This window comes from Bombina bombina, chromosome 8 (genome assembly GCF_027579735.1).
Source record: "Bombina bombina isolate aBomBom1 chromosome 8, aBomBom1.pri, whole genome shotgun sequence".
In the NCBI taxonomy this organism is placed as follows: domain Eukaryota; kingdom Metazoa; phylum Chordata; class Amphibia; order Anura; family Bombinatoridae; genus Bombina; species Bombina bombina.
The window spans coordinates 311,740,318-311,767,604 of NC_069506.1; the positions used below are offsets into that span (position 1 = coordinate 311,740,318).

The following is a 27,287-nucleotide window of genomic DNA, read 5'->3' on the forward strand; positions in this document are numbered from 1 at the left end:
TGAGAAGAGAGAGGGAATGTGTTAGAAAAGGAATAGCAGGACATTTATTTAAAGACATAGAAATGCATATAGTACAACAATATAGGTAAAAGAACTCTATATAGAGGTAGCAAAGGTAAGATATAGTGATCAAAGTGATCCACAGAGATTAGGGAAATGTGAGAGGCGGCTGGTAGAGGGATTGAGACCACAGATGTGTTACAATAAGACACAGGGGATAATAATCAGTGTTAATTTCGTTGACTAAAACTAGACTAAAATGAGTATAAAACTAAAGAAATTCTGATGACTAAAATACGACTAAAACTAAAATGGCATTTTAGTCAAAAGACTGACTAAAACTAAATCAAAACTTGCTGACAAAAACATTTTTTGCAAGGTGTTATAATCAATCCATATCGAATTACTGCTCTTTTGTAAAATTTACGAAACTTAATTTTATTACATTTTAAGATAAAGACGTTATATACCACAATAGTTAAATCTGTTAAATCTGTATTGCATGTTCAAAGCTTAATACCATAAATAAAAACAGGTTAATAAACCTTTACTCCAGGAGTATATAATGAGTTTGGAAGTTCTAGAGCAGTGCTAATATCGTTGGAGAAAATGTTTCAAATCTGTGAACAATCAATTGACTCTTCCTATAGAAATAAGCAAAGCCCACGAGTATGGGTTTAAGTTATGCTGTGTCTGTGCTTGCAGAAACTTTTTGTTGTGTTGAGTTACTTGATACTTGTTTTAATTATTAAAAGAAAACTGTTAATTATTATTGGGTAATATGTTCAATACAGCCAATACAGTTTACAGTTTTGTTTTTTTATATTTTAAAGTTTCACTTCTGTTTGTTTATGAAACTTGGTTTTATTTAATTTTAAGTTTAATTAAGATGTTATAAATCACAACGGCTAAATCTGTTTCTCTATTGCATGTTTAAACCTTAATACCATAAATAATAACAGGTGTTATGTTTACTCCTGGAGTATATAATCAGTTTGCAAATTACCCCTTAGATTTTAGTAGACTAAAATCTACTGGAGATTAAGCCGACTAAAACTAAAACAATTCAGATGACTAAAATACGACTAAAACTAAGATGGCATTTTAGTCAAAAGACTAAAACTAAGACTAAATTGAAATTTGCCGTCAAAATTAACACTGATCATAATCATATTAATAGACCTTTATTACAGACACATAATGCTCCTCATAACACAGTATGAGATCTAACTACTTGTTACTACAGCCAAAGCTTCAGAGCTCAGCTTACACTGTACAGTCAGATACGCTGAGGCAGATGGCGAGCGTCCCAGGCTGTTGCTAGGCACACAGGTGTATTTCCCAGCATCCTCTGGTTTGACTCTGAATATGATGAGCGTGCCGTCTATCAGAATGCGCACTCTCATCTTCAGGTCGCTGTATGAAAAATACAAGTTCTCAAACTTAAAACAAAATTACATACATAGAGAATAAAATACCTGTTTGACAGAGAGAAATATTACAGAAGATGCAAATATGAGTTAGGTTTTGCCAGCGTTCACATGGATCAAATTCATACTTTTAAAGAGCCAATCATTTTAATTTGGCCAAATAAAATTGACAAACAAAATCTAGGACTGTATTTATAATATATACATCTTGATGAATTAACATCATGTAGAGCCACTTATCTCTGATATGTAATAGAGAAGAGTTAGTTTTGGTGTCTCTTGTAAATTAAAATTACATCATTTAAAAATATATATCATAATTTATTACTTAAAAAGAGACATGAAAGTCAAAATGTAGCTTTCATGATTCAGATAAAACATGTAATCTTAAGGCACTTTCAAATTCACTTCTGATATCAAATTTACTTTACTCTCATGGTATCCTTTGTTGGAAAGCATATGCCGCAATGCACTACTGGGAGATAGCCGGTGATTGGTGGCTACACACATATGCCTTTTATCATTGGCTCACTGGATGTGCTCAGCTAGCTCCCAGTAGTGCATTGCTGCTCTAGAGCTGACTTTAACTATGGTTTTAATCCTTTTGCAGAGGTTAAACAAATAGTCATATACAACAGTGCAATAATAAAATGATCTAATATATTATTTAATTTTGCACTTTTATGTCGCTTTAACTCCTTCAAGAGCACTACAGAGCAGCAGTGTTTGTAACAATGTTATACATAAAGTGCACAATCCTGAACCTACCTCAGTATGCTCTCATGAAAAAAAGCCACATTTCAAGAAACGATACCAAGAGAAACAAGTCAATTTAATAACAGTCAAGTTGAAAGTTTTATAAATTGCACACTCTGGGGCTGATTTATTAAACGTCTGTCCAACATAATCCGCTTAGCGGATCATGTCCGACAGACATCGCTGAATGCCAACAGCATACACTGTCGGCATTTAGCATTGCACAAGCAGTTCTGGTGAACAGCTTGTGCAATGTCGCCCCCTGCAGATTCGTGGCCAATCGGCCGCTAGCAGGGGGTGTTAATCAACACGATCGTATCTAATCGGGTTGATTGCTGTCCACCGCTAAGAAGTGGCGGACCAGTTAAGGAGCAGCGGTCTTAAGACTGCTGCTTCTTAACTGCCGTTTCTGGCAAGCCTGAAGCTTCATGCGCAAACCGGGGGATTAGGGGTCATTCGGCCCTTGATAATTTGGCTTCTCTCTCTGAATCAGAAACTAAATTTTTTATGTCCACGTTCCTTTAAATAATGCCAGACTGTGTCTTATTCTGAGCAGCATTTTACTACAAAACATGAAACATCTACTGCACATTTGTACTTTCGATCAGATTCTCTGACATGAAAACTTCTTCTTCATAGCAAATGATGTCGTACTGTATTACAGCACTCTCATGGTATTTAAAGGGACAGTAAAACTTTCATGATTCAGACAGAGCGTGCCATTTTAAACAACTTTCCATTTTACTTATACTAACAAATTTGCTTCATTTTCTTGGTATTGTTTGTTGAAAAACATACGTAGGTAGGCTCAGAAGCAGCAATGCAGTACTGGGAGCTAGTATCATCTTGGAGCTTATATTTCTTATGTAACATTTAAACTGTGCAAAAAAAACTCCAAAATCTAGTAATTCTGCTCTCTATTATAGCCTAGATTACAAGTGAAGCGCTAATTTATCGCGCCCGTAAATGGGCAAATTTGCCTGTTTGCGGGTGTGCAATAAATAACCAGCCATTACAAGTGGCTGGTTATTGCTACCACAAGCTCGCTTATATAATTAACCAGAGATCCGATGCCCCCAAAATACTGTGTAGAATACTTTATTAATAAGGATAGTAGCATCTTTATTTTTTAATAAAGTAACTGTAGTTAGCAGTTTTTGGGGGCTAAAGTTGGCGGGTGTGGGGTCTTAGAAAACAAACGGCACTGAAAAGTGCCTTTACATTGCTGTCAACGCAAACTGTGTGTTCCCTGTAAATAGATATTTATATATATTTATGTGTTAATATGTGTATATAAACACATTAACACATAGGGCCTATCTATCAAGCTCCGGATAGAGCTTGATGCCCGTGTTTCTGGCGAGCCTGCAGGCTTGCCAGAAACAGCAGTTATGAAGCAGCGGTCACAAAGACCGCTGCTCCATAACCTGTCCGCCTGCTCTGAGCAGGCGGACAGATATCGCCGGAATTCAACCCGATCGAGTACGATCGGGTTGATTGACACCCCCCTGCTGGCGGCTGATTGGCCGCGAGTCTGCAGGGGGCGGCGTTGCAAGAGCTGCTGGTGCAATGCTGAATACGGAGAGCGTACTGCTCTCCGTATTCAGCGAGGTCTGGCAGACCTGATCCACACTGTCGGATCAGGTCCGCCAGAATTTGGTATATAGAGGCCATAATATATAGGTATATAATCATATACCTATATATTTACAATTTGCTGCCATCACTGCGTGACTTACCCCCTTCGTTGCATTAGTTCTCATGCTGTGTCTCACAGCATGAAAACGAGGCCCCTTTGTAGCCTTTGGAAGCGCGCACTTGTGAGGGCAATGCTTCCCAGCTATTCGAACGTGACCTCACGATCTAACTTGTAATACTAGCTCAAATTTGCGTGCTCTGGTATTACTCAGTGGAGTGCACATATCACTTTTAAAAAGCCGGTAACATGATGCAACAATACGCAAGATACAAGATGGCGGCACCCGGTATAAAATACAGAGCTGTAGTATTGTAATGAGTTAATAAGATAACAGCTATAAATAGATCTGCAGGCAATGACATGATAATACTTTATTTGTACCTAGTAGTTTAATGTCCCTTTAAATGATTACTGCAAGAAGACAGAATTCAGATTCCCTTGTGCAAATCACAGGAGAATGACAGTAGCTAATTACAGCGCAGTGTAAAGAGAAATGCTTTATTATTGCTTACTTCTTAAAGAAGACGTTCTCCTCTTGCCAGTACCAGGTGTAGGTGAGGTTCCCTGGATACGCCTCGGCCTGGCATGTGAACAGAGCATCTTGGGAAATGTTAACCGTGATGTTCTCAGGGGGGGAAACAATGAAAGGTGACCCTAGGGATAAGAGCAAACATTACCTCAGCTGCCCAAAACAGCCCATGCTGTCAGCTGGAATCCGTCCAGAGCGTGCAGTGCACAGGGGAGCGAGTGAGAGAGCATGGAAGTTCATAGGATGGGAATGTGAAGCGTTAGATACCTTGTACAAGGAGTCGTGTGCTGTGTACGGCTTCTCCCTGTATACTGGAAGCTCGGCAGGTGTACGCTCCTCTGTCTTCACGTCCGATGGAAGAAATGGTTAGACTGCCGTCATTCACCTGAGCAAAGTGACAGCACATTTATTTATATACAACGTGCAGGTCAAATCGCTTATGTGTTTTCATAACTGCACAACCAAATAAACAGATAATATCATCACCTACAACAAAAGAGATTTTATATTATGAAAAATCTCAACAAAATACAAAAGTTCCAACAACCCCTTAAAGTCAAAATTAAAGTTTTATGAATTAGACAGCGGAGCGATTTAAAAAAAACATTCCAATATACTTCCTTTCTATTATATTTTTTTTATATGCTCACTTTCTGAGGCCCCGGCGCCTACTGAGCATGTGCAAAAGTGCAAAGTATATACGTATATGCACTTTGTGATTGGCTGATTGCTGTCACATGAATCAGGGGAAGGGAAATTTGGATTGACTTAGAAATCTGCCAGAAAATATTCTACTTCTCATTTCAAATTCAATTGCACTGTCTTTTTTATTGTGTATTTGGCAATTATTTCATTTTCCTGTATTTAGTGGTCTTTTAAGAGCCAAGTAAAAAGGATTTATCTCCCATAGTGATCACAAAACATTTGGGGGCTGAAATGATCAAATGTAGCGAATCATGTCTGCCTGACATCGCTAAATGCCGGCAGCATAGGCTGTTGGCATTTAACATTGCACAGGCATTTCTGGTGAAATGCTTGTGCAATGCTGCCTCCTGCACATTCACTGCCAATCAGCCGCTAGTAGGGGGTATCTGATCAGGATGATTGCAGTCCACCACCTAAGAGGTGGCGGATGAGTTAAGGCGCAGCGGTCTTACGACCGCTGCTCCTTAACCTATGTTTCTCCCCCTTGGTCTCATTACCCATAGTATCAAAATATAACACGTTCAACAGCACGTACCCCGTTATTTGAAAAGGTTGCAATTTATAGAGGTCATTTTATCATACTTGCTATAAAATGCATAGAGCCCATCAGTCAACAATACACAATACTTTAATACTATGGGGTAGATTTATCAAATGTCTGTCCGACATGATCGGCTCAGTGGATCATGTCCGACAGACATCGCTGAATGCCTACAGCATATGCTGTCTGTATTTAACATTGCATAAGCAGTTCTGGTGAACCGCTTGTGCAATGCTGTCCCCTGCAGATTCGCGGCCGCTAGCTGGTGGTGTCAATCAACCCGATCGTACTCGTCAGAGGCGGCGGACCAGTTAAGGAGCAGCGGTCTTAAGACGGCTGCTTCATAACTGTTGTTTCCGGTGAGCCTGTAGGCTCACGAGGAAATACGGGCATCAGGGGCCATTCAGACCTTGATAAATCTGCCCCATTATATTGCCCTCTTTACAACAAATCTTGAGATGGTCATCTTGAAACACCATCAAGATGCCAATCCCATTACCCAACTACTCAATGAGATTTACCAGTCTCATCACTAAGTTTTACAAATGTACCATAGTCCAACCCTGCTGCTAAACATTATAAAGATCTGGTCAAATGTCATCAAGTAGGTAAAGAATAAAGTAACAGCAGCAAAAATTAGCAGGATGCTGTATACGGAGGAGAACAAGTGAGGTAGCTACTCCATTCAATACATTACTCAATCTGTGCACAGCCTATTTATATGCACGCTTTCTGAGGCACCTACTGAGCCTTTGCAAGAGTTCACAGTGTATACATATGCATTTTGTGATTGGCTGATGGCTGTCACCTGATAAAGGGAGCAGAAAAAATTATGTAAATTTGCAATTTATCAGAAAAAAAAATCTACTACTCATCTGAAATTCAGGCCAAGAGTTATCACAGTGTCTTTTTATAATGCATTTGTTTATTCTGTAATTTCACTGTACTTAATAGTCCTCCAACTCTGAGGTCTATTTTAATTCATTTCAAATTAGCATCTCTTCATATTTCTTAACTTGTTTTTCAAGCCCTGATCTATCATGTGAATGCTCCAAATATAGATATAGATAGAGCCGTAATTTTAAGCAACTTGTCCTAATATTTTTCTTTGTTCTCTTTGTATCTTTATTTGAAAAGCAGAACAGTAAGCTTAGGAGTCTGCCCAATTTTGGTTCAGTGCTCCTAAGTTTACATTCCTGCTTTTTAAAATAAAGATACCAAGAGAACAAAGAAATTGATAAAGGCAGTAATTTAGAAATTTGCTTAAAATGACATGCTCTATCTGAATAATGAAAGAAAAAATGTGGGTTTCATATCCCTTTAATGTGCTAAAAATATAAAATTAGCAAACTTTAACCTTGGTTTTCACTATAAAATTAAACAAAATCATATGTAACCAATAGAAAGGCAGATATTGAGTTTAATCCTGAAGCTCTCAGAAACGGCAGCAACACAGAAAAACGTTTTATGGCATCAGCAAAATTAAACTGATTGGTTGTTTATTAGATTCGCACTACTAATTGGAGGAGGCAAATACATAACTGAAGAAATACAAACATTTGAATATAACAGTGTTGGGGACACAGGTTATGTTGTTAGAATCATAATTATGAAAGTTTTTAGCTGTTGAAGAACAACAAACTGAACTGCAGTCATCATACCTGATATTTGGCGTTTCCAACAAGGAACTGACCCTCCCGCAGCCACGTGACAGTAGGTTTGGGGTTTCCAAAAGCAGTGCAAGTGAGGGTGGTACTGCTCCCTTCTTTAACTTCCAGGTACTGAGGTGGTGTTTCTGTGAATGTGGGGGGTGCTACAGAGAAAAAAGATGGAGCACTAAATGTAATAATTAGAGAAGACCTAGCTGGGGTTTACTGCCAGTAATGTAAGAATAAAAACCACTCAAGACTGACAGCTTCAGTAATACTTGTTCATATTCTAGGCTCATGCGACAAGGAACTGAGCAATTATCTCAAGCAAATAAATACAGGAAGACAAGAAAATATCATAATATTAGGAATGACAAAGAGCGAAAAGTCACCCATCGGTTACAGGGCAAAGAAGGACACGTTCTAAAAACGTACAGGGTGTTGCATTTGTTTAAATTGTATCTGTTTAATCAGCAATAAATCAGCATTCAGAAAAAAACAGATATTCAGAATATTTGAGTAAAGGTGAAAACAAAGGGCCCATTACATATGCGGCGTCACCCTCAAAAGCCGGCAATGCCAGTTTTTACGCGGTTTTGGTATCCAATATACAGCGCCGCATATAAATGCGGCACGTATATTTAACCCGTCGCCCGCAATTTTTACTCCCATAAGATAACATGGGACCACGTTGTAAATCGGTATCCAATATTCAGCGCAAGGACTTACGTGGCGAAAATGGAGACATCTTACTCCATTTTCACCTCACCACACAAAGGCAGCCACAGCAAGCCTTGCGCTGAGTATGGGAGCACCGTAACTCCCGAAACTGCCTGAAAAAATAAACTAACACCTTATCCATGAGCAATATCTATCTACATGTCAACCGCCAACCCCCACCGCAATAACTAATAAAGCGTATTAACCAATATATCGACCATCAAACCCAAACCGCAACTAAAAAAAAAAAATTATAATCCCTAAATCCGCCAACCCCAACATCGCAAACTACCTAATAAAACTATTGACCCCTAATCCGCCATTAACCCACAACGCAAACTACCTATTAAAGCATTAACCCCTAAACCGCCAAAGCCCACAACGCAAACTACCTTTTAAAGTATTAACCCCTAAACCTCCAAAGCCCACAATGCAAATAAATAATTAAATTACTAAGCCCCCTAACTATTAAAATAAAAAACTAACATTACTTTAAAAAAAAAAAAAAAAACTAACTATGATTTAAAGGGACAGTCTAGTCAAAATTAAAATTCTGGTGTAGACTGTCCCTTTAATCTACAATGACAGAAAATAAAAAAATCTAAGATTACAGAAAATAAAAAACAAAATTATCAAATTTTAAAAAATTATACCTAATCCCTATGAAAATAAAAAAGCCCCCCCCAAAATAAAAACACCCCTAATCTAATGCTAAACTACCAGTAGCCCTTAAAGGGGCTTTTGCAGGGCATTGCCCAAAGATAAACAGCTCTTTTACATTCAAAATACACAAAGTCCCCCCTAACAGTAAACCCCCCCACCCACCAAACCCCCCCAAAATAAAAGAACCTAACACTAAAAACCTAAACTACCCATTGCCCTGAAAAGGGCATTTGTTTGGGCATTTAGCTCTTTTACAAAGTGCCCAACCTAATCTAAATAAACCCCTCCAAAAAAAATGTTTAAAAAAATGTGAAGTTTTCTTCCAAGCGGCGACCTCTTCTTTCTTCTTCCAGGAACAATCCATTGAGGAGGGCGGAGCTGAAGACCGATGACCGAGGAGCTGAAGACCGGCGACCCTGGAACTGAAGACTGGTAACCCTGGAACTGAAGACCGGCGACCCTGGAACTGAAGACCGGCAACCGCGGAGCCATGGAGCGTGGAGGATCCTCTTCATACGTTCTCTGCTGTACACTGAATAGTGAATTCAAGGTACACGATTAAAACAGCCAATTTGAACAGCCAATAGGATTTGAGTAGCTCTCATCCTATTGGATGATTTGAATTTGAAGGATCAAATCAGTCAAAAGGAATTCAAGGGACGCCATTTTTATTTGCATACCTTGAATTCAATATTCAGTGTATGGCAGAGATCATATGAAGAGGATCCTCCACGCTCCATGGCTCCGCGCTCGGCGGTCTTCAGTTCCAGGGTCGCCGGTCTTCAGTTCCAGGGTCGCCTATCTTCAGCTCTGCGCTTCGCTCTGCGCCGGATTGTTCCTGGAAGAAGAAAGAAGAGGTCGCCGCTTGGAAGAAAACTTCACAGCATGGGACGGGACCTTCTCCGCCGGACTTCAGGAACAGTGAGTACCAACCTGGGGGTAAGACTTAGGGTTTTTTTAAAACTTTTTTTTGGGGGGGGGGGTTGGGTTATTTAGATTAGGGTGGGCACTTTGTAAAAGAGCTACATGCCCAAACAAATGCCCTTTTCAGGGAAATGGGTAGTTTAGGTTTTTTAGTGTTAGGTTCTTTTATTTTGGAGGGTTTGGTGGGTGGGGGATTACTATTAGGGGGGGGCTTTGTGTGTTTTGAATGTAAAAGAGCTGTTTATCTTGGGGCAATGCCCTGCAAAAAGCCCCTTTAAGGGCTACTGGTAGTTTAGCATTAGATTAGGGGGTGTTTTTTCATAGGGATTAGGTATCATTTTTTTAAATTTGATAATTTTGTTTTTTATTTTCTGTAATCTTAGATTTTTTTATTTTCTGTAATTGTAACTTAAAGGGACATTCTACACCAGAATTTTAATTTTGACTAGACTGTCCCTTTAATTTATACTTAGTTTTTTTTTGTTTTTTTTTAAAGTAATGTTAGGTTTTTTTATTTTAATAGTAACTTTAGTATTTTGTAATTTAGGTAATTTGGGTTCATTTAGGGGGTGTTAGGTTAGGGGGTTTAGTAATTTAATTATTGATCTGCATTGTGGGCTTTGGCGGTTTAATACTTTAATAGGTAGTTTGTGTTGTGGGTTAATGGCAGATTAGGGGTTAATATTTTTATTAGGTAGTTTGCGATGTTGGGGTTGGCGGATTTAGTGGTTAATACTTTAATAGGTTTATTACGGTGTGGGTTTGATGGCGGATATAGGGGTTAATAGTTTAATTAAGCACATTGCGTTGTGGGGGGGTTGTCGGTTTAGGGGTTAATACTTTTATTAGTTCCGATGTGGGTTTGATGGCGGATATAGGGGTTTTTACATGTCTGGTTTATTTTTGGGAGGCGGGTTAGACTTTTACGGGAGATTTGATTAGTTTTTTTTATTTTTCTTAGGAGCCGGCAGTTTCTAAAGTGCAGTAAGTCACTAGCGACTCTAGAAATTTGTATTTACGCACATTTCTGGACATCGCTAGTCTATCCGACTTACGGCACTTTATGAACTGCAGGCGCCATATATGTAATAGCCTGATTGCGAGGTGAAATTACGGGCGGCACGGGTTTCAGCGCTTGCGCCGAAGCCTACGCCGTATATGTAATCTCGCCCAAAGGTGGCAGAAACATTTAGTAGGTTTTTACTTAGATTACGAGTGGATCGATATCCCCTTTATAGGCGACGTTAAATAACCAGCCATTACAAGTGGCTGGTTAATGTGACCGCAAACTCGCAGTTTCACTTTTAGAAAAAATGCATCAAATTGCACCCAAAATAAAGAGGACAGTACATAAACATTCAAAATAAAGATGAGCATTTATATTTGTTTAAACTGCACAAAGCTGTTATAAGGGGGAGTTTATATGCTCCGTCACATATGGCAAGTGCATTGAGAACAGAAGAAAAATGATCTTCTGGTACTCAATATATTGTTAATGTATGCACTGTCTCATACATTAGACCAGACAAGCAAAAGGCAGAGTGCACAAGTATATGCAAACCTTAAAGGGATATGAAGCCCAAACATTGTCTTTGGTAATTCAGACACAGCAGACCATTTGAAAAAAGTTTCCAATTTACTTTGGTTATCAAATTTGTTTTGTTCCCATGATATTCTGTGTTGCAGAGATACCTAGGTAGGTATCTGGAGCACTACATGACAGGAAACAGTGCTGCCCTCTAGTGCTCTTGTAAATGGATAACCTTCTTGCAAAACTGCTGCCATCTAGTGCTCCAGAAAATCCAAAACATCAGTCCCTGCTTTTCACCAAATGATACCAAGAGAAGAAAGAAAATTTGGTAATAGAAGTACATTAGAAAATTGTTTAAAATCGCACACTCTATCTGAATCATGAAAGAAAAAATGTGGGTTTCATATTCCTTTAATTTAAGATTCAGTCCTGAATTTAGTCCTTTCTGATTACTAATTAACTGCAAATTAATGCACCACATTAGTGTATAATCACTAATGCATCCCACGTATGCTAAATGCAACTGCATCAAAATTATTTTGGAATTATGGCATTTAAAGCCATAAAAAGACACCAATTTTAAAAATAAAATAAAATTGAAATGAATTTGCATCATCTGAAAAAAGGAAAAAGGGACTATTACAAATGTTCTTGTCATTTATAGACCAGCAGGCCCTAAAGCCTGAGAGTGTCCCTATGGCAAAGGTTTGCTGCCATTAAGTACTGAAAGGGCAACATTCATTTTTAATGTACTTGTGCTCATAACAATTGTCAGGAAGATCTATTATGCTTAACAATTAATAAATTGCTAAATATAAGAATTGTGCCACTCTTTCTCCAAATCCAGCTATGCAGCTACATTTCATCTGAGCATCCTATCATGAGTTTATAAAAGGTACAACATGTCAATTTCGTGATGATGCAGCCATTTGCCATTGGCTAGTTATAAGTAGATTTTGTGATGACGCAGCCATTTGCCATTGGCTAGTTATAAGTAGATTTCGTGATGACGCAGCCATTTGCCATTGGCTAGTTATAAGTAGTTTTTGTGAAGGCCTGCAAAAATGTCATTAGGTTAGAGTGAGTCCTATGATATAGCCCTAAATGCATCCATTTTTAATGAATTTTCCTAATATTAAGCAAAACAAAAATGTTGATGAACTGGAAATATTGTATAAATTGGTAATATTGTATATATTGGTAATATTGTATAAATAGGTAATATTGTATATATTGGTAATATTGTATATATTGGTAATATTGTATAAATAGGTAATATTGTATAAATTGGTAATATTGTATATATTGGTAATATTGTATAAATTGGTAATATTGTATATATTGGTAATATTGTATATATTGGTAATATTATATAAATTGGTAATATTGTATAAATTGGTAATATTGTATATATTGGTAATATTGTATAAATTGGTAATATTGTATATATTGGTAATATTGTATATATTGGTAATATTGTATAAATAGTTAATATTGTATATATTGGTAATATTGTATAAATTGGTAATATTGTATATATTGCTAATATTGTATAAATTGGTAATATTGTATATATTGGCAATATTGTATAAATTGGTAATATTGTATATATTGGTAATATTGTATAAATTTGTAATGTATATATTGGTAATATTGTATAAATTGGTAATATTGTATAAATTGGTAATATTGTATATATTGGTAATATTATATAAATTGGTAATATTGTATAAATTGGTAATATTGTATATATTGGTAATATTGTATAAATTGGTAATATTGTATATATTGGTAATATTGTATAAATAGTTAATATTGTATATATTGGTAATATTGTATAAATTGGTAATATTGTATATATTGCTAATATTGTATAAATTGGTAATATTGTATATATTGGCAATATTGTATAAATTGGTAATATTGTATATATTGGTAATATTGTATAAATTGGTAATATTGTATATATTGGTAATATTGTATATATTGGTAATATTGTATAAATTGGTAATATTGTATATATTGGTAATATTGTATAAATTGGTAATATTGTATATATTGGTAATATTGTATAATTTTGGTAATATTGTATATATTGGTAATATTGTATAAATAGGTAATATTGTATATATTGGTAATATTGTATATATTGGTAATATTGTATAAATAGGTAATATTGTATATATTGGTAATATTGTATATATTGGTAATATTGTATATATAGGTAATATTGTATACTGTCTTTAGCTGGTATGAACTTCATTCTGTGAAAGTCAGAATAAAGCCTAGATTACAAGTGGAGGACAAAAATGTTTGGTCTTGTAATATGAGAGCAAGAATAGAAGCAAAGTTATTTTATTGCTTGAGCAATAGTCTATGGTGTCAGATAGTGTAGGTGCACTAGATTCCCTACATTAACAGACTTATAGGGGGGCACGCAGTAAAATTCATATTGGATATTGCTCGAGCGCTAAGCTGCACAAGTAGTGGTTTCTTCATGTAGTTCTGTGCAATACTATTAATATTAATGGTTTACTTCAACTTAAACGCACTACATTTTATAGTGGCATTTTGGATTGAGCTCAAGAACACTTAACTTATAACTTGTAATATGAGCAAAATGAGTGCGCTAATAGCTCTCCCTACATTATCCATTAAAGGCATAGGGCACGCTAAAAAAGTTTTGGCCTCATTAAGATGCTTTGGTTAAAATATTTAGCCATCCACTTGTAATAAAAGGTTGTGCATTATTCTTTGTGCATCCCACGTATGCTAAATGCAACTGCATCAAAATTATTTTGGAATTATGGCATTTAAAGCCATAAAAAGACACCAATTTTAAAAATAAAATAAAATTGAAATGAATTTGCATCATCTGAAAAAAGGAAAAAGGGACTATTACAAATGTTCTTGTCATTTATAGACCAGCAGGCCCTAAAGCCTGAGAGTGTCCCTATGGCAAAGGTTTGCTGCCATTAAGTACTGAAAGGGCAACATTCATTTTTAATGTACTTGTGCTCATAACAATTGTCAGGAAGATCTATTATGCTTAACAATTAATAAATTGCTAAATATAAGAATTGTGCCACTCTTTCTCCAAATCCAGCTATGCAGCTACATTTCATCTGAGCATCCTATCATGAGTTTATAAAAGGTACAACATGTCAATTTCGTGATGATGCAGCCATTTGCCATTGGCTAGTTATAAGTAGATTTTGTGATGACGCAGCCATTTGCCATTGGCTAGTTATAAGTAGATTTCGTGATGACGCAGCCATTTGCCATTGGCTAGTTATAAGTAGTTTTTGTGAAGGCCTGCAAAAATGTCATTAGGTTAGAGTGAGTCCTATGATATAGCCCTAAATGCATCCATTTTTAATGAATTTTCCTAATATTAAGCAAAACAAAAATGTTGATGAACTGGAAATATTGTATAAATTGGTAATATTGTATATATTGGTAATATTGTATAAATAGGTAATATTGTATATATTGGTAATATTGTATATATTGGTAATATTGTATAAATAGGTAATATTGTATAAATTGGTAATATTGTATATATTGGTAATATTGTATAAATTGGTAATATTGTATATATTGGTAATATTGTATATATTGGTAATATTATATAAATTGGTAATATTGTATAAATTGGTAATATTGTATATATTGGTAATATTGTATAAATTGGTAATATTGTATACATTGGTAATATTGTATATATTGGTAATATTGTATAAATAGTTAATATTGTATATATTGGTAATATTGTATAAATTGGTAATATTGTATATATTGCTAATATTGTATAAATTGGTAATATTGTATATATTGGCAATATTGTATAAATTGGTAATATTGTATATATTGGTAATATTGTATAAATTTGTAATGTATATATTGGTAATATTGTATAAATTGGTAATATTGTATAAATTGGTAATATTGTATATATTGGTAATATTATATAAATTGGTAATATTGTATAAATTGGTAATATTGTATATATTGGTAATATTGTATAAATTGGTAATATTGTATATATTGGTAATATTGTATAAATAGTTAATATTGTATATATTGGTAATATTGTATAAATTGGTAATATTGTATATATTGGTAATATTGTATAAATTGGTAATATTGTATATATTGGCAATATTGTATAAATTGGTAATATTGTATATATTGGTAATATTGTATAAATTGGTAATATTGTATATATTGGTAATATTGTATATATTGGTAATATTGTATAAATTGGTAATATTGTATATATTGGTAATATTGTATAAATTGGTAATATTGTATATATTGGTAATATTGTATAATTTTGGTAATATTGTATATATTGGTAATATTGTATAAATAGGTAATATTGTATATATTGGTAATATTGTATATATTGGTAATATTGTATAAATAGGTAATATTGTATATATTGGTAATATTGTATATATTGGTAATATTGTATATATAGGTAATATTGTATACTGTCTTTAGCTGGTATGAACTTCATTCTGTGAAAGTCAGAATAAAGCCTAGATTACAAGTGGAGGACAAAAATGTTTGGTCTTGTAATATGAGAGCAAGAATAGAAGCAAAGTTATTTTATTGCTTGAGCAATAGTCTATGGTGTCAGATAGTGTAGGTGCACTAGATTCCCTACATTAACAGACTTATAGGGGGGCACGCAGTAAAATTCATATTGGATATTGCTCGAGCGCTAAGCTGCACAAGTAGTGGTTTCTTCATGTAGTTCTGTGCAATACTATTAATATTAATGGTTTACTTCAACTTAAACGCACTACATTTTATAGTGGCATTTTGGATTGAGCTCAAGAACACTTAACTTATAACTTGTAATATGAGCAAAATGAGTGCGCTAATAGCTCTCCCTACATTATCCATTAAAGGCATAGGGCACGCTAAAAAAGTTTTGGCCTCATTAAGATGCTTTGGTTAAAATATTTAGCCATCCACTTGTAATAAAAGGTTGTGCATTATTCTTTGTGCATCCCACGTATGCTAAATGCAACTGCATCAAAATTATTTTGGAATTATGGCATTTAAAGCCATAAAAAGACACCAATTTTAAAAATAAAATAAAATTGAAATGAATTTGCATCATCTGAAAAAAGGAAAAAGGGACTATTACAAATGTTCTTGTCATTTATAGACCAGCAGGCCCTAAAGCCTGAGAGTGTCCCTATGGCAAAGGTTTGCTGCCATTAAGTACTGAAAGGGCAACATTCATTTTTAATGTACTTGTGCTCATAACAATTGTCAGGAAGATCTATTATGCTTAACAATTAATAAATTGCTAAATATAAGAATTGTGCCACTCTTTCTCCAAATCCAGCTATGCAGCTACATTTCATCTGAGCATCCTATCATGAGTTTATAAAAGGTACAACATGTCAATTTCGTGATGATGCAGCCATTTGCCATTGGCTAGTTATAAGTAGATTTTGTGATGACGCAGCCATTTGCCATTGGCTAGTTATAAGTAGATTTCGTGATGACGCAGCCATTTGCCATTGGCTAGTTATAAGTAGTTTTTGTGAAGGCCTGCAAAAATGTCATTAGGTTAGAGTGAGTCCTATGATATAGCCCTAAATGCATCCATTTTTAATGAATTTTCCTAATATTAAGCAAAACAAAAATGTTGATGAACTGGAAATATTGTATAAATTGGTAATATTGTATATATTGGTAATATTGTATAAATAGGTAATATTGTATATATTGGTAATATTGTATATATTGGTAATATTGTATAAATAGGTAATATTGTATAAATTGGTAATATTGTATATATTGGTAATATTGTATAAATTGGTAATATTGTATATATTGGTAATATTGTATATATTGGTAATATTATATAAATTGGTAATATTGTATAAATTGGTAATATTGTATATATTGGTAATATTGTATAAATTGGTAATATTGTATACATTGGTAATATTGTATATATTGGTAATATTGTATAAATAGTTAATATTGTATATATTGGTAATATTGTATAAATTGGTAATATTGTATATATTGCTAATATTGTATAAATTGGTAATATTGTATATATTGGCAATATTGTATAAATTGGTAATATTGTATATATTGGTAATATTGTATAAATTTGTAATGTATATATTGGTAATATTGTATAAATTGGTAATATTGTATAAATTGGTAATATTGTATATATTGGTAATATTATATAAATTGGTAATATTGTATAAATTGGTAATATTGTATATATTGGTAATATTGTATAAATTGGTAATATTGTATATATTGGTAATATTGTATAAATAGTTAATATTGTATATATTGGTAATATTGTATAAATTGGTAATATTGTATATATTGCTAATATTGTATAAATTGGTAATATTGTATATATTGGCAATATTGTATAAATTGGTAATATTGTATATATTGGTAATATTGTATAAATTGGTAATATTGTATATATTGGTAATATTGTATAAATTGGTAATATTGTATATATTGGTAATATTGTATAAATTGGTAATATTGTATATATTGGTAATATTGTATAATTTTGGTAATATTGTATATATTGGTAATATTGTATAAATAGGTAATATTGTATATATTGGTAATATTGTATATATTGGTAATATTGTATAAATAGGTAATATTGTATATATTGGTAATATTGTATATATTGGTAATATTGTATATATAGGTAATATTGTATACTGTCTTTAGCTGGTATGAACTTCATTCTGTGAAAGTCAGAATAAAGCCTAGATTACAAGTGGAGGACAAAAATGTTTGGTCTTGTAATATGAGAGCAAGAATAGAAGCAAAGTTATTTTATTGCTTGAGCAATAGTCTATGGTGTCAGATAGTGTAGGTGCACTAGATTCCCTACATTAACAGACTTATAGGGGGGCACGCAGTAAAATTCATATTGGATATTGCTCGAGCGCTAAGCTGCACAAGTAGTGGTTTCTTCATGTAGTTCTGTGCAATACTATTAATATTAATGGTTTACTTCAACTTAAACGCACTACATTTTATAGTGGCATTTTGGATTGAGCTCAAGAACACTTAACTTATAACTTGTAATATGAGCAAAATGAGTGCGCTAATAGCTCTCCCTACATTATCCATTAAAGGCATAGGGCACGCTAAAAAAGTTTTGGCCTCATTAAGATGCTTTGGTTAAAATATTTAGCCATCCACTTGTAATAAAAGGTTGTGCATTATTCTTTGTGCAAGGTCACACAACAGACAATACAACCTGGGCTTTGGATTGTGCGTCACATCTAATCTAGTCCTATGTTGGTAAAGTGCTCAGTTTATTGCATGATTTGAGTTCACCTACCATTTATAGTGAGGTGCACCCAGCTGCCATTATGAAAGGTGTCGTATTGCTGCTCCAGCATTAGTACCTTGCACTCATACCAGCCCTGATCTTGTGAACGTACTTGCTCAATGCGTAGAGATGCTTTGTCATGAAGAATAGCACGGCCTGGAGAAAAGAGCCAATGAAGATACATTACAGACAGGTTATGGACTCTATCTGGGGAGGAGAAAGTACAGAGATAAATATCAGGTAGTCACCAAATTCCACAATCATTACTACCAGCCACGGCTGACAGAACACAGCAACATGTTCCAGTAACAGCATCTACACAGCCTTCAGCACATGGCTACTAAACAGAGCATGAGAGAAAGGAATGAAGAAGACTAGAAAAGAAAATGAGATAGTATTAAACTGTAAGAACATAACTAAAATTAGGATAATAGCCGATCCCAGTAGTTACCTGAGATGACCTTGTGCACAAGTAGCTTTGCTAGTTTTCTATACAGTAACTAAACATCATAATCTTAAACACTCATCAAGGTTAGCATATGAATTAACAAGTATTGCTCATCACACCATTCTAAACAGCTTGGGACTCAATATGCCACAATTTAATCATTTCACTGCCAGAGAGAAATGTGATTTATTGTTATGCTTGGAAGATAAAACGATGTGAGGGAACAGTCTGGGCCAGTCCAGTTAACACAAGTCAGATTTTGTAGATTTCACTAACTGCCCCCCAAAAAGGGCCCATTTCTGAACTGTAACTGTCATGGTTTATAGCTTATTTAAAAGATAGTTACATATAAAGATTTTTGCAAAAAAAAAAAAATAGTTTATTTCAGCAAACACTGTAATCTGTACAAATGCTGAATGGCAGGACCAAAATATATTTTTATATTTTTTGAAGCCAAAGCAGGAAACAGATGTGGAATGTCTGTGTTGTAAAATAGACTGTTGCTTTTTCATGCAAAAATATATATTTAATTTATTATTGAAAATATGGTACTACTTTCATATAAGCAGCAATATTCGTACTCCCATCCCCAGACTAGTATGTATTACATCCCTCTGAGTAAAGGGCAGGAAATTCACTTATTTTTTCTTTCATGATTCACAGATCGAACTTACAATATTCAATAGCTTTCTAATTTACATCTATAATCTAATTTGATTTGTTCTCTTGGTGTTCTTGGTTGGAAAGAATACCTAGATAGGCTCAGAACCAGCAATGCACTACTGGGATCTAGCTGCTGATTGGTGGCTGCACATATATGCCTTTTGTCACTGGCTCTTCTGATGTGTTCAGCTAGCTCCCATTGGTGCATTGCTGCTCCTTCATTAAAGGATACCAAAAGAAAGACGAGCACTTAATAATAAAAGTAAATTGTAAAGTTGTATAAAATTATATTCTTTATCCAAATCATAAAAAAACAATGGGTTTCTTGCCCCTTTAAAGGGACAGTAAATGTTGTTTTACAAAGTATACTTGCCCCGTTTCAACTGTATCCCTGATGCAGGTTTGAAAAATTTTAGTTATTTGTATGTCCAAGTTTAATATTTCACAGTAGATAGTGGTAGGTCCTCTGGTCAGCTGCATTATGGGCAATAAAAAAACTATATCACCCACGCTACAGCCTAAAGTGGGTATTAGCTCCTGTTTACTACATAGCATGTGCAATTTGTGCAGCACACAGACATGGCTTGGGGGTTAGATTAATCAGAAGCACACAAGAATATGACTTGGGGTTAAGATTAATCAAATGCACACAAGAATATGGCTTGATGGGTTAGATTAATCAGAAGCACACAAGAATATGGCTTGGGGGTTAGATTAATCAGACACACACAAGAATATGGCTTGATGGGTTAGATTAATCAGAAGCACACAAGAATATGGCTTGGGGGTTAGATTAATCAGAAGCACACAAGAATATGGTTTGAGGGGTTAGATTAATCAGAAGCACACAAGAATATGGCTTGGGGGTTAGATTAATCAGAAGCACACAAGAATATGGCTTGGGGGTTAGATTAATCAGAAGCACACAAGAATATGGTTTGGGGGGTTAGATTAATCAGAAGCACACAAGAATATGGCTTGGGGGTTAGATTAATCAGAAGCACACAAGAATATGGTTTGGGGGGTTAGATTAATCAGAAGCACACAAGAATATGGCTTGGGGGTTAGATTAATCAGAAGCACACAAGAATATGGCTTGGGGGTTAGATTAATCAGAAGCACACAGGAATATGGCTTGGGGTTAGATTAATCAGACACACACAAGAATATGGCTTGGGGATAGATTAATCAGAAGCACACAAGAATATGGCTTGGGGTTTAGATTAATCAGAAGCACACAAGAATATGACTTGGGGTTTAGATTAATCAGAAGCACACAAGAATATGGCTTGGGGGGGTTAGATTAATCAGAAGCACACACAAGAATATGGCTTGGGGGTTAGATTAATCAGAAGCACACAAGAATATGGCTTGAGGGGGTTAGATTAATCAGAAGCACACAAGAATATGGATTGGGGGTTAGATTAATCAGAAGCACACAGGAATATGGCTTGGGGGGGTTAGATTAATCAGAAGCACACAAGAATATGGCTTGGGGGTTAGATTAATCAGAAGCACACAAGAATATGGCTTGGGGGGTTAGATTAATCAGAAGCACACAAGAATATGGCTTGGGGGTTAAATTAATCAGAAGCACACAAGAATATGGCTTGGGGGTTAGATTAATCAGACACACACAAGAATATGGCTTGGGGTTAGATTAATCAGACACACACAAGAATGTGGCTTGGGGGGTTAGATTAATCAGAAGCACACAAGAATATGGCTTGGGGGTTAGATTAATCAGACACACACAAGAATATGGCTTGAGGGTTAGATTAATCAGACACACACAAGAATGTGGCTTGGGGGGTTAGATCAATCAGAAGCACACAAGAATATGGCTTGGGGATAGATTAATCAGACGCACACAAGAATATGGCTTGGGGGGTTAGATTAATCAGAAGCACACAATAATATGGCTTGAGGGGTTAGATTAATCAAAAGCACACAAAAATATGGCTAGGGGGTTAGATTAATCAGAAGCACACAGGAATATGGCTTGGGGGATTAGATTAATCAGAAGCACACAAGAATATGGCTTGGGGGGTTAGATTAATCAGAAGCACACAAGAATATGGCTTGGGGGTTAGATTAATCAGACACACACAAGAATATGGCTTGGGGGTTAGATTAATCAGAAGCACACAAGAATATGTCTTGGGGGTTAGATTAATCAGAAGCACACAAGAATATGGCTTGAGGGGTTAGATTAATCAAAAGCACACAAAAATATGGCTTGGGGGTCAGATTAATCAGGAGCACACAAGAATATGGCTTGGGGGGGGTAGATTAATCAGAAGCACACAAGAATATGACTTGAGGGTATAGATTAATCAGACACACACAAGAATATGGCTAGGGGGGTTAAATTAATCGAAAGCACACAAGAATATGTCTTGGGGGTTAGATTAATCAGAAGCACACAAGAATATGGCTTGGGGGTTAGATTAATCAGAAGCACACAAGAATATGGCTTGAGGGTATAGATTAATCAGACACACAAAAGAATATGGCTTGGGGGGTTAGATTAATCAGAAGCACACAAGAATATGGCTTGGGGGTTAGATTAATCAGAAGCACACAAGGATATGGCTTGGGGGTTAAATTAATCAGAAGCACACAAGAATATGGCTTGGGGGGTTAGATTAATCAGAAGCACACAAGAATATGGTTTAAGGGTTAGATTAATCAGAAGCACACAAGAATATGGCTTGGGGGTTAGATTAATCAGAAGCACACAAGAATATGGCTTGGGGGTTAGATTATTCAGAAGCACACAAGAATATGGCTTGGGGGATAGATTAATCAGAAGCACACAAAAATATGTCTTTGGGGGTTAGATTAATCAAATGCACACAAGGATATGTCTTGGGGGTTAGATTAATCAGAAGCACACAAGAATATGTCTTGGGGGTTAGATTAATCAAATGCACACAAGGATATGTCTTGGGGGTTAGATTAATCAGAAGCACATAAGAATATGTCTTGGGGGTTAGATTAATCAGACACATACAAGAATATGGCTTGGGGGGTTAGATTAATCAGAAGCACAAAAGAATATGTCTGGGGGGTTAGATTAATCAGAAGCACACAAGAATATGGCTTGGGGGTTAAATTAATCAGAAGCACACAAGAATATGGTTTAGGGGTTAGATTAATCAGAAGCACACAGGAATATGGCCTGGGGGTTAGATTAATCAGAAGCACACAAGAATATGGCTTGGGGGTTAGATTAATCAGATGCACACAAGAATATGTCTTGGGGTTAGATTAATCAGAAGCACACAAGAATATGGCTTGGGGGTTAGATTAATCAGAAGCACACAAGAATATGGCTTGGGGGGTTAGATTAATCAGAAGCACACAAGAATATGGCTTGGGGTTAGATTAATCAGAAGACCACAAGAATATGGCTTGGGGGGTTAGATTAATCAGATGCACACAAGAATATGGCTTGAGGGGTTAGATTAATCAGAAGCACACAAGAATATGGCTTGGGGGGTTAGATTAATCAGAAGCACACAAGAATATGGCTTGGGGGACAGATTAATTAGAAGCACACAGGAATATGGCTTGGGGGTTAGATTAATCAGAAGCACACAAGAATATGGCTTGAGGGGTTAGATTAATCAGATGCCCATGAGAATATGGTTTGGGGGGGTTAGATTAATCAGAAGCACACAAGAAAATGGCTTGAGGGGTTAGATTAATCAGAAGCACACAAGAATATGGCTTGAGGGGTTAGATTAATCAGAAGCACACAGGAATATGGCTTGAGGGGTTAGATTAATCAGAAGCACACAAGAATATGGCTTGAGGGGTTAGATTAATCAGAAGCACACAAGAATATGGTTTGAGGGGTTAGATTAATCAGAAGCACACAGGAATATGGTTTGGGGGTTAGATTAATCAGACACACACAAGAATATGGCTTGGGGGATAGATTAATCAGAAGCACACAAGAATATGGCTTGGGGGGGTTAGATTAATCAGAAGCACACAAGAATATGGCTTGGGGGGGTTAGATTAATCAGAAGCACACACGAATATGGCTTGGGGGTTAGATTAATCAGAAGCACACAAGAATATGGCTTGGGGGGGTTAGATTAATCAGAAGCACACACGAATATGGCTTGGGGGGTTAGATTAATCAGAAGCACACAAGAATATGGCTTGGGGGTTAGATTTATCAGAAGCACACAAGAATATGGCTTGGGGGGGTTAGATTAATCAGAAGCACACAAGAATATGGCTTGGGGGGTTAGATTAATCAGAAGCACACAAGAATATGGCTTGGAGGGGTTAGATTAATCAGAAGCACACAAGAATATGGCTTGGGGGGGTTCGATTAATCAGACGCACACAAGAATATGGCTTGGGGGGGTTAGATTAATCAGAAGCACACAAAAATATGGCTTGGGGGGGTTCGATTAATCAGAAGCACACAGGAATATGGCTTGGGGGGTTAGATTAATCAGAAGCACACAAGAATATGTCTTGGGGGTTAGATTAATCAGAAGCACACAAGAATATGGCTTGGGGGTTAGATTAATCAGAAGCACACAAGAATATGGCTTGGGGATAGATTAATCAGAAGCACACAGGAATATAGCATGGGGGTTAGATTAATCAGAAGCACACAGGAATATGGCTTGGGGATAGATTAATCAGATGCACACAAGAATATGGTTTGAGGGGTTAGATTAATCAGAAGCACACAGGAATATGGTTTGGGGGTTAGATTAATCAGACACACACAAGAATATGGCTTGGGGGATAGATTAATCAGAAGCACACAAGAATATGGCTTGGGGGGGTTAGATTAATCAGAAGCACACAAGAATATGGCTTGGGGGGGTTAGATTAATCAGAAGCACACACGAATATGGCTTGGGGGTTAGATTAATCAGAAGCACACAAGAATATGGCTTGGGGGGGTTAGATTAATCAGAAGCACACACGAATATGGCTTGGGGGGTTAGATTAATCAGAAGCACACAAGAATATGGCTTGGGGGTTAGATTTATCAGAAGCACACAAGAATATGGCTTGGGGGGGTTAGATTAATCAGAAGCACACAAGAATATGGCTTGGGGGGTTAGATTAATCAGAAGCACACAAGAATATGGCTTGGAGGGGTTAGATTAATCAGAAGCACACAAGAATATGGCTTGGGGGGGTTCGATTAATCAGACGCACACAAGAATATGGCTTGGGGGGGTTAGATTAATCAGAAGCACACAAAAATATGGCTTGGGGGGGTTCGATTAATCAGAAGCACACAGGAATATGGCTTGGGGGGTTAGATTAATCAGAAGCACACAAGAATATGTCTTGGGGGTTAGATTAATCAGAAGCACACAAGAATATGGCTTGGGGGTTAGATTAATCAGAAGCACACAAGAATATGGCTTGGGGATAGATTAATCAGAAGCACACAGGAATATAGCATGGGGGTTAGATTAATCAGAAGCACACAGGAATATGGCTTGGGGATAGATTAATCAGATGCACACAAGAATATGGCTTGGGGTTAGATTAATCAGAAGCACACAAGAATATGGCTTGGGGGTTAGATTAATCATAAGCACACAAGAATGTGGCTTGGGGGGTTAGATTAATCAGAAACACACAAGAATATGGCTTGAGGGGGTTAGATTAATCAGAGGCACACAAGAATATGGCTTGGGGGGTTAGATTAATCAGAAGCACACAAGAATATGGCTTGGGGGGGTTAGATTAATCAGAGGCACACAGGAATATGGCTTGGGGGGTTAGATTAATCAGAAGCACACAAGAATATGGCTTGGGGGGTTAGATTAATCAGAGGCACGCAAGAATATGGCTTGGGGGGTTAGATCAATCAGAAGCACACAAGAATATGGCTTGGGTGGATAGATTAATCAGAGGCACACAGGAATATGGCTGGGGGTTAGATTAATCAGAAGCACACAAGAATATTGCTTGGGGGTTAGATCAATCAGAGGCACACAGGAATATAGCTTGGGGGGGGTTAGATCAATCAGAAGCACACAAGAATATAGTTTAGGGGGGTGAGATTAATCAGAAGTACATAGGAATATGACTTGGGGGTTAGATTAATCAGAAGCACACCAGAATATGGCTTGGGGGGGTTAGATTAATCAGAAGCACACAGGAATATGGCTTGGGGGGTTAGATTAATCTGAAGCACACAAGAATATGGCTTGGGGGGTTAGATTAATCTGAAGCACACGGGAATATGGCTTGGGGGGTTAGATCAATCAGAAGCACACAAGAATATGGCTTGGGGGGGTTAGATTAATCAGAAGCACACAGCAATATGGCCTGGGGGGTTAGATTAATCTGAAGCACACAAGAATATGGCTTGGGGGGGTTAGATTAATCAGAAGCACACAAGAATATGGCTTGGGGGGGTTCGATTAATCAGAAGCACACAAGAATATGGCTTGGGGGGGTTAGATTAATCAGAAGCACACAGGAATATGGCCTGGGGGTTAGATTAATCTGAAGCACACAAGAATATGGCTTGAGGGGTTAGATTAATCAGAAGCACACAGGAATATGGCTTGGGGGGTTAGATTAATCAGAAGCATGCAAGAATATGGCTTGGGGGTTAAATTAATCATAAGCACACAAGAATATGGCTTGGGGGGGTTAGATTAATCAGAAGCACACAGGAATACGGCTTGGGGGGGTAGATTAATCTGAAGCAGACAGGAATATGGCTTGGGGTTAGATTAATCAGAAGCACACAGGAATATGGCGTGGGGGATAGATTAATCAGAAGCACACAAGAATATGGCTTGGGGTTTAGATTAATCAGAAGCACACAAGAATATGGCTTGGGGTTAGATTAATCAGAAGCACACAGGAATATGGCGTGGGGGATAGATTAATCAGAAGCACACAGGAATACGGCTTGGGGGGGTAGATTAATCTGAAGCAGACAGGAATATGGCTTGGGGGGGTTAGATTAATCAGAAGCACACAAGAATATGGCGTGGGGGATAGATTAATCAGAAGCACACAAGAATATGGCTTGGGGTTTAGATTAATCAGAAGCACACAAGAATATGGCTTGGGGTTAGATTAATCAGAAGCACACAGGAATATGGCGTGGGGGATAGATTAATCAGAAGCACACAAGAATATGGCTTGGGGTTAGATTAATCAGAAGCACAAAGGAATATGGCTTGGGGGTTTAGATTAATCAGAAGCACACAAGAATATGGCTTGGGGGTTTAGATTAATCAGAAGCACACAAGAATATGGCTTGGGGGTTTAGATTAATCAGAAGCACACAAGAATATGGCACACACAGGATATATAAAAATAGCTCTTGGTATCTTTGTTGAAGGAGCAGCAATGCACTACTGGGATCTAGCTGAACACATCAAGTGAGCTAATAAAAAGAGGCATATATGTGCAGCCACCTATCAGCAGCTAGCCCCTGAGCCTACCTAGGTATTCTTTTCAACAAAGGATTTCAAAAGAACAAAGCAAATTCGATTATGAGTAAATTGGAAAGTTGTTCAGAATTGCACGTTCTATCTAAATCATGAAAATGTAGTTTTAACTTTAATGTCGCTTTAAAGCAAAATGCAGCAAAATGCACATTACAATGAGATTGTGATCGACAACATTCTCACACAGGAATGCCATT

At 36.3% G+C, this 27,287-nt stretch overlaps 1 protein-coding gene across 1 annotated transcript in view; it reads right to left on the minus strand.

Moving 5' to 3' along the window:
• The window catches only part of IGSF9B (immunoglobulin superfamily member 9B), a 257,520-nt gene that overhangs the window by 229,212 nt on the left and 1,021 nt on the right, over positions 1–27,287 (minus strand). The window contains exons 3-7 of the mRNA XM_053691163.1: positions 18,517–18,663; positions 7,322–7,473; positions 4,682–4,799; positions 4,398–4,539; positions 1,271–1,416 (exon numbers count right to left, since the gene is read on the minus strand). Coding sequence (XP_053547138.1) covers positions 1,271–1,416; positions 4,398–4,539; positions 4,682–4,799; positions 7,322–7,473; positions 18,517–18,663 — 705 coding nt within the window. The remainder of the gene's footprint in view (positions 1–1,270; positions 1,417–4,397; positions 4,540–4,681; positions 4,800–7,321; positions 7,474–18,516; positions 18,664–27,287) is intronic.